Raw genomic sequence first — 8,150 nt, 5'->3', positions numbered from 1 at the left:
GAGAGCTGCCTCAGGAGCCCCGAATCTAGTTCTTCCCCTTGGTGTGGGGGTCTGTAGCAGACCCCTACCACCAAATCCCTTTCTCCTTGCCCCCCATGTAACCTAACCCACAATCCTTCTACTTCTACTGGTTTGGGGGCTGTGGGACAGGACTGGTGAAGAGAGGCTGAAGGAACTGGGCGTAATTAGTCTGCAGAAGAGAAGGTTGAGGGGGGATTTGATAGCAGCCTTCAACTCCTTGCAGGGGGGCTGCAAAGAGGATGGAGCTGGACTGTCCTCAGTGGGGGGGGGTGACAGGACAAGGAGCAATGGGCTCAAGCTGCAGCAAGGGAAGTTGAGGTTGAATATTAGGAAAATCTTTCTCACTGGGAGGGTGGTGAAGCACCAGAGAGGTGGTGCAGTCTCCATCCTTGGAGGTTTTGAAGACCCAGGTAGACAGAGCCTTGACTGGGATGATGGAGTTGGCGCTGGTCCTGCTTTGGAGTAGATGTGACCTGAGGTCCCTTCAACCCGCATGTTTGACTATTCTATGACCCTTGTCTCACGTGTGTGCCTCGAGTGGGGTGCGAGCCGTGGTACTTGGTTCTGAGCCTTTGCCTTGTGCTGTGACCTCGGGTTACTTGCCCTCCTGCCTTCCACCCTCTTCGAAGAGGAGCCAAGGGGGGGAACAGGCTCACCCACCCGACAGGGCTTCCATGGTGCCTTCTAGTCCTTTGAGGCTTTCAGATGAGAGAGGGGATAGGAGTGGTCTTTCTGTCCCCCTCTGCTCCCACCTCTCACTCCCCTGCTGCCCCTCTGACTGCAGGTTTCTGCAGCCCGGGTGGGGAAAGCAGTGAGACATGCTTGATCTCCTAGTGGTTAAACACTCATACCCCAGCGCTCTTGGGCATCCAGGGGTTTCAGTAAGGTCAGTAGGTGAAGGTACTGGTTAGCAGGTCTAACCACCCCCAGGTTATTTTAATGAGCTTATTTTTAATGAGTGAACTCTGCCCTAGCTTTGCACCTGCCCCCAAGCTGATGGGCAGCTCTTCTAGCTACCTCATGCCAGCACCTGCTCAGCTTGATTCCCCGCAGAGAGCAGGCAGAGGTGATCCCCTCGAGGCCCAGGCTCCCCCCACATGGTTGACCCCAGTTTGCTTGGTTTTAAATGGGATTGCATCCATGGAGCTTTGGCCTGGCGTACCTCTCAAGTCTTGATGGAACAGATCAGAAGGGGCTGGGAGTGACGCAGGCACGTGGCACTTTGCAGAGCCTGTGGGTGGGGTTTTGAGTGACCCTGGGGCTTGCCTTCATCACCCTGCAGATGAAGGGGTCTTACTCAGGCTCCTCTGTTCTGGGGGAGGGAGTGACACTCGTGGCTGAATGCGTGGAGTGGTGGGTTTTCCAAGACGGAAGACCTTAGAGGGGGACTGTGAAATTGGTGCCTCTGGCAAGGCTTCTCTGGCTAGCATCATGGCAAAGTTGCTGTTGTGCCCGAGGCCTGGGCAGCAGCTTGAGCCCGTCCAGTGCAACGTGTGACATGGTGCCCGGTTCCCTCCACAGGGGCTCCTCCAGGATAGAAGAAGCATGCGACATCTATGCCCGTGCAGCCAATATGTTCAAAATGGCCAAGAACTGGAGCGGTATGTGTCTGGGCGGCTGCCTGCTGCCCTCTTTCCACCCCCCCTTGCCTTGCACTGGGTTTGGAGCCGATGCTTCGCCCCACACCCGTGTCATCCTCTGAGGACAGCAAAGCTCTTGGTTCTGCCTTGCCAGGCCAGGCTGGGGGGGTCGAGGGCAGAAACCACAGCCAGAATGGAGGTGTAGGGTAGGGGCTGGGCAGTACCAGGACCTGACTTAGCTTTGCCCCCAGCTGAAGTCAATGAGAGCTGGGAGATGGGCTCAGGGACGGTCAGTGGGAATGAGCCCCCAGCCTCTTCCACAGGAAGAGATTTGCCTCCCTTGGGTCCTGCCCTGTCCATTCCCCCATGGCAGGAGGGGAGGGGTTGTCTGGGCCCAGGTCAGAGACGGCTGTGGCACTACCAAGTCCCCAGAGCTCAGGCCCAAGAGGGGGGCTGCTCACCATCCCCACTTGCCCCCCTCCAGCCGCTGGGAATGCCTTCTGCCAGGCCGCCCAGCTCCACCTGCAGCTGCAGAGCAAGCACGACGCGGCTGCCAACTTCGTGGACGCTGGCAACGCCTTCAAGAAGGCTGACCCCCAAGGTAAGATGCTGCTGCATGTGCTCTCCCAGGGCTCTGGGTGCCCAGGAGATACTGTTGTCCCCACTGGAGTGGGGAAAGGAGCCCAGACTCCTGGGTCCTGGAGGTCCAAAGCACCTCGCCTCCCTTCACTTCCTTGGGGAAACATCCCCTTCTGTCTGGACCCCTTAGTCATCAAGGGAGGCAGTTGCCTGCCAGTGCTGCAGGTCTTGCTCAGCCTCCAGGCCCAGATAGCAGTGACCCCGGAGGCTGGTATGCCTGTAGGGTGACACGCCGACACATGGCTCTGTGGGGACACCCGTAGAACCTGTCTGCCCTGTTGCATCAGTGGCCATGGCCCAGAGGAAGCCTGTCCCGGACCACGTGACATGCGTGAGTCACCTGTTGCTTTGTGTAATCTGTCTGAATGTCGTAAGGCTGCCCTGCTTCCCCGGCCCCTTCTCAGGCAGCTTGCAGCAGGTCTGGATGGTCAGCGGCCAGCTGGCAGTCTGTGCCAAAGTCAGTGTTGGGCAGTGGCGGGTGTGGGGGGTGGATCAGCTGGCTGGGCTGTGGTGCCTGACGGCTCTGATCCCAGCTTGTCGGCGAGGGCTGTGTTCTCTGTCCTACATGGGCACGCAGATGGCGAAACACAGAACAGGAAGGATGATGGTGAAACCCTCCTGGTTTAGACACGCATGCACACATGCGAGCGCTGGGATCCCAAAGGCCATGAGTAGTTCTGTGCTCTGGCCAGTGGTGGCAAATTGCTGCTAGCACTGAGTGCAGCAGTGTCGGCTGGAGGGGACTGACCTGAGGCGGAAGGGGAGAAAAGCCCCCCGTTAGATTCATGGGGGACTAATCGTGCACAATTGCATAGGGGAGAGACTTGGAGGATCCTTGGGGAGGCCTTACTGTAGAGGAAGGCGCCAGGACTCTGGAGGGCAGGGTGGGATCTGGGCCCCTTCTCCTTGTCTCCGAACCACCCCACGCAGCTGAGGTCCCTTCCCTCAGCTGTGCGTGCAGCACCAAGGCTGCTGCGTTGGTGGGGGGGGAGGTGTTCCCCTGGCAGTGAGCACGGCTGGGGCGAAGCCTGCAGAGATAATGCGGCTGCCCAGGGAGAAAACAGGCTAAATCCTGGGGGATTTACTTTAATCTGTGGGATTTGTGGCCTGATGAGCTGGCCGGTGGAGAGCAGCTGACGTTTGCTTTGCCGGCAGCAGTCTGGAGGCACGGGGTGGGGGTGGGAAGATTGCGGCTGGCCCAGTGGCTTAGTGCATCTGCCTCCTCTTATCCGTGGGTTCTTTCCCAATCTTCCCTGCTCTGTCCTGGTCTCCCCTCACCCACCCCGGGTAAGGAGGGGTGGTCGTAAGGAAGCTGGTTTTGTTCGGTAACCACCTTGCCAGCTCCATGAGAGGGAGCACAAGGGAAGGAACGTGGCAGTGTCTCGGAGCTGCTGGGCAGGTCCAGCCTGGCAGCCTCCAAGCTGGGCAGCAGCTCTGCTCTCCAGCACCCACGGCTGTCAGCCCTGGGTGTGGAAAGGCATGTGGATCATCTGTAAGGCTTCAGATAGTCCCCAGGTGAGGCCACACTGCTCGGCTCCATCAGCCCCAGCTCCCCACCACTTCAAACCCCATTGCTACGGGGTGCGGGGCAGGAAGGGCCTCGGGGTGGAACAGGGGCCGTTGCCGTGATGAAGCTGATACACAAACGTTAGGGAAGCAGACAGGCCCTTTCCATACGAAGGATGGACCGACCAGTGGTCACTGCTGGCTTTTGTGCACTGATGCCTGGGCTTGCGGCACGGTGGGTTCTGTTCACGGATGCCAAGGCCAGGAGGGACCAGCGTGTCTGTTTAGTCTGAGGTGGGGAATCTCCCTGGGACTCTGCAGGCAGCCCCCACCCGGGCCGATCGAGGCACAGATCTGAGTGGGCTGTGTGCTCCCGGTCTCTCCTCCCCCGACCGCCACTACCTTCCTGGCTTCCGCAGCAGCTGCTGCCTGCTCCCCCTGGCAAGTCTGAGAGTTGGGAGCAGCCAGAAAAATCTGCCTCTTGAAGCTTGGCATTTCAGGCGCCGCAAAACACCGCCCACGTCGGGAGGGTGCCGCTGAGACCAGCTCCTCCAGAAGCTGCTGCTTCCTACTCGGTCTCCCTGTCCCTAAGAGCTGGTGGGGGGCCCGTGTTTTGAGCTACCTGGCAGGGCAACCTCGGTGGCTGGTCCTTTGGGACCTGGTTTCATCCCTTGCTTGGTGTGGGGGGATGGCAGGCGCCCCCCCATCCCCCCATGCTCAGCCTTTCCATTCCTCCTTACAGAGGCCATTAACTGCCTGATCAGAGCCATTGAGATCTACACGGACATGGTGAGCCTGCCTCTGAGCTACCCCTTGCTCCTGCCTCTTCCCCTGACTGAGGGTGGGATGGGGGCTCTTCTGACCCCAGGGGTGTTGTTCTGTTAGGGGCTTGGCCTGCCACTGCCCCAGCTCCTGTGATTTGTGGGGGTCCTGGACACTTGAGGGACTGATGGGGGGGTTGCATAGCCTCTGGGTGACAGCTTTGGGCCAAGTGGCCTCTGGATCTGCCTCTGCCAGCCAGCATGGGCACCATGGCAGGCAGCGCCAGCAGCTGAGAGAGGGGGTTGAATCAGACCGGAAACCTCGGGGGCACCTGGGGCAGCTCCCAGGAGACAGCAGCTGAGTGAAGAGATGAGCCCCAAGGAGATGTATTGATTCTCCATCTGTGCCCAGGGCCGGTTCACCATTGCCGCCAAGCACCACATAACCATCGCAGAGATCTACGAGACAGAGCTGGTGGACATCGAGAAGGTGAGCCGGGGTGGTGGAGACCACTGCAGATGTCCTGGCCAGTGCCTGGGTGGACTCGCTGCTGCCTTTGAAGAGTGCGGGCAGCTCCTGTGGGCGCCTCCATTGCAGGCGTGTGGCTGGTAGCACCTGGCTAGTCCTGCCTTGGTTCATTCCCTGCTGCCCCTGCAAAGCTGGGGGGTTCCCCTGGCCTTGTCTCTGTGGGGCAGCGCTGGGGATAGTGTTCGGGCGCCAGCCTGGCAGATAGCTGCAGGGGCAGGCGGGCCGAGATTCTCTGCCCAGTGCTGTCCTGGATGCCATCCCCTAGGTGCTGCCTGTGTTCCCAGCACTCACAGCCTTTACCTTCCTCCTAGGCCATCGCACACTATGAGCAGGCTGCCGACTATTACAAGGGGGAGGAATCCAACAGGTAAGACCAGCTTCGTGTGTGTCCGTGAGCAGGGAACTGTGCCCTACAAGCATACGGGCCTGTGGTCATGCTGAGGGTGGGTCTGGGACTGCATGGGGGCAGCCTCTGTGTTGCTTTGGAGAGAAAGTAATTTGCACACCCCTTCCGCCACCCCACTATGCTCTGAGATTGGCATCACGGCTGTGCCTGTGCCCATGTAGCCACCTAGGAGCCTGGGAGCTCGGGTGATTGCTCACAGCGCTCTGGCTGCCGCTCCCAGGGGAGCGGAGGAGGCTGCTTCTCCCCCACTCAGGTGTGTAGCTGGGCCCTTGCAGAGCTGCGGGAAAGACTCTGGGAACCAGCTGTCTCTCGGCTAGAGCAGGGTCCTTGGGATTTCCTTCAAGTCAGGGAGGGGGAGCAAGACATCGTACAGCCATCAGGTGGGTGGGGGGTGCTTCAGGCAGCACTGTCTGTGCCCTAGGTGCTCCCAGCTCATACCCAGCCCCTGAGCCTGTGTCTTCCCACCTCTCTCCCTGCAGCTCTGCTAACAAGTGTCTGCTGAAGGTGGCCACGTACGCGGCACAGCTGGAGCAGTATCAGAAAGCCATTGAAATCTATGAGCAGGTCCGTGCTGGGGCCAGCTTCCCCCTTCCCCACAGCCCTGGGGAGAGTCTGTGAGGCTGGAGCTACCGAGAGCTCCCTGCTGCCCTGCCCATGGGTGGCAATGGCCTTGTCTCCCTGCAGGGCAGGGTCGGGGGGGTGCTTGAGCAGCAGTCACAAGAGCTGCTATAGACGGGGTCAGACCCTAGGTCCGTCCTGCCCAGTTCCTGGTGTCCTAGGGCAGCAGAGAGCGGCGCTGGAAGGGAGTGTCAGGGTCTGAGCAGGGTTTTCACCTGTTCCTCTCCCTCTCGCAGCCATCAAGGGTCCAGGACATTGCAACCCCAAGGCTGTGCCCCGCACTCCTGCACTCTGCAGCCCCCGATGATGCCCCTTTCTTCCCAGCCCCTGGGTGGATCTGACTGAACTCTCTGCTCCCCCAGCGTCCAGTGCCCACAAGCTCCCCCCTTTCACCCCACGCAGGAGGGAAACGGCCGTCCTGGTGTCGGTGTTACACTGCCAGCCTGCTCGTTTTGTGCTGGGACCCCTTGTTCTGGTCTAGCGAGAAATGGCCAGGAATCGATCCCCTGGGACTGTCTGTTTCCCATCCCCCCACCCCTCCTTAGTACAATGTAAACCCTTGTCCTGTCCCCCCTCCAGCACCTCTCTCCTAATCCGACCAGGTCTGGCCTCACCGGTCTCCTCCCATAGCACCAATCCCCCTCGCTGCCCTTCTCTGCACCTTCTTCAGCTCTTCCCTATCCCTTTGGAGGTGCAGGGACCAGAGCTGGTTGTAGCATTAGAGCTGTGAACGCACCGTGAATAGAGGGTGGAGCAGGGGCGATGTTTGCGCTGTCGTTCCCTGGTAGGACTCTAACCCTTGTCCCTTCCTCCCGTCTCAGGTGGGCACCAGTGCGATGGACAGCCCCCTGCTGAAATACAGCGCCAAGGACTACTTCTTCAAGGCTGCCCTCTGCCACTTCTGCATCGACATGCTCAATGCCAAGGTCGACCTGCCTCTGTGCTCCCTCATGCCAGGAGCGGGGTGGGCACAAAGCCGATGCCAGTGGGGGCCCAGCCCCTAGTGTGGGCATAACTGCTCTGGCCGGGCTGGCACAGGGTACTCAGTCTGGGGCTCTCAGACAAGCAGTGAGGCTTCCCCATCCATCCTCAAAGAAAGGGCATCTTTGTCACCTTCTCACCTGGAGCTGTGTGGGGTAGGGGTCTGTGTTTGTCCCCTGCCAGCTGCCTGCCAGGCTCTGCAGGGAGTCTCGCTCTGCTGCATAGTGCCCCTGGTGCCTCTGTGTAGCCGAAGCAAAGAGGAAAGGAGCCAGGGGGGAGCAGTCTCCTCCCCCACCCATCCCAGGGTAGGGGGGTCCTGGGCCCTGGGGAAATGCCCCCGTTGCCCTGCAGATCCCAGAGCCAACGCAGCCTGGCCCCCCTCGGCTCTCACCCGCCCTCTCTGCTTGCAGTTGGCCCTGCAGAAGTATGAGGAGATGTTCCCGGCCTTCTCGGACTCTCGGGAGTGCAAGCTGGTCAAAGTGAGTGGCTCGGGACTGGGTTGGGGGGGGGGGCACCTCGGAGCAGACCCCGAGCTCATGGCGCTCTCCTCTCCCTGCAGAAGCTGCTGGACGCCCATGAAGAACAGAGCATCGACAATTACACCGACGCGGTGAGTGAGGATGGGACCTGGGGCGCAGTCCTGCTGGCTTCAACACCCCAGACGGGGGTGCTGGCCCCCTCCTTCCCTGGCCAGTGCATCTGCCTGAGAGTTGGTGCAGAAAGCTGTTTTAACCCAGCCCTTTTACCTAGTGGCTCTCCCCACAACCCCAATCCAACTATAGCAGAGGTGGGTGTCACTGTCGCCCATTTTACAGCTAGGAAAACCAAGGCAAGCGTCGCCCCAGCCCTGTCTCCTGCCTCATGCTCTCCTGGAATGAATGGCCTGCACTGAGTGCCCCCCGCCCCCTGCTATCCCGCCTGCTCTCACTGCCCCCTTCTTTCCCCTCCCCAGGTAAAGGAGTACGACTCCATCTCGCGGCTGGACCAGTGGCTCACGACCATGCTGCTTCGCGTTAAGAAGACCATCCAGGGCGAGGAGGAGGACCTGCGCTAGGCCCCAGCCCTCCACAGCAGAGCTGTGCACGGACGGGGAGGGTGGGATGGGGTGG

The 8,150-nt window shown here is 60.3% G+C and overlaps 1 protein-coding gene across 1 annotated transcript; it reads left to right on the top strand.

Annotated features, from left to right (window-relative positions):
- Positions 1-1,473: 1,473 nt before the first annotated feature.
- Positions 1,474-8,135, top strand: NAPA (NSF attachment protein alpha). Its single transcript, XM_006031441.3, has 10 exons — positions 1,474-1,622; positions 2,086-2,202; positions 4,489-4,535; positions 4,920-4,997; positions 5,348-5,403; positions 5,922-6,006; positions 6,882-6,986; positions 7,452-7,520; positions 7,601-7,651; positions 7,994-8,135. The coding sequence occupies exons 1-10, from the start codon at positions 1,520-1,522 to the stop codon at positions 8,093-8,095; spliced, it is 813 nt and encodes a 270-aa protein (XP_006031503.1). The 5' UTR covers positions 1,474-1,519; the 3' UTR covers positions 8,096-8,135.
- The last annotated feature ends 15 nt before the right edge of the window (positions 8,136-8,150 follow it).

The sequence above is a fragment of the Alligator sinensis genome, unplaced genomic scaffold, assembly GCF_000455745.1.
Source record: "Alligator sinensis unplaced genomic scaffold, ASM45574v1 scaffold1667_1, whole genome shotgun sequence".
Lineage (NCBI taxonomy): Eukaryota > Metazoa > Chordata > Crocodylia > Alligatoridae > Alligator > Alligator sinensis.
Note: the sequence above shows the minus strand (reverse complement) of the source record. Positions and strands in the feature narration are given on the sequence as shown.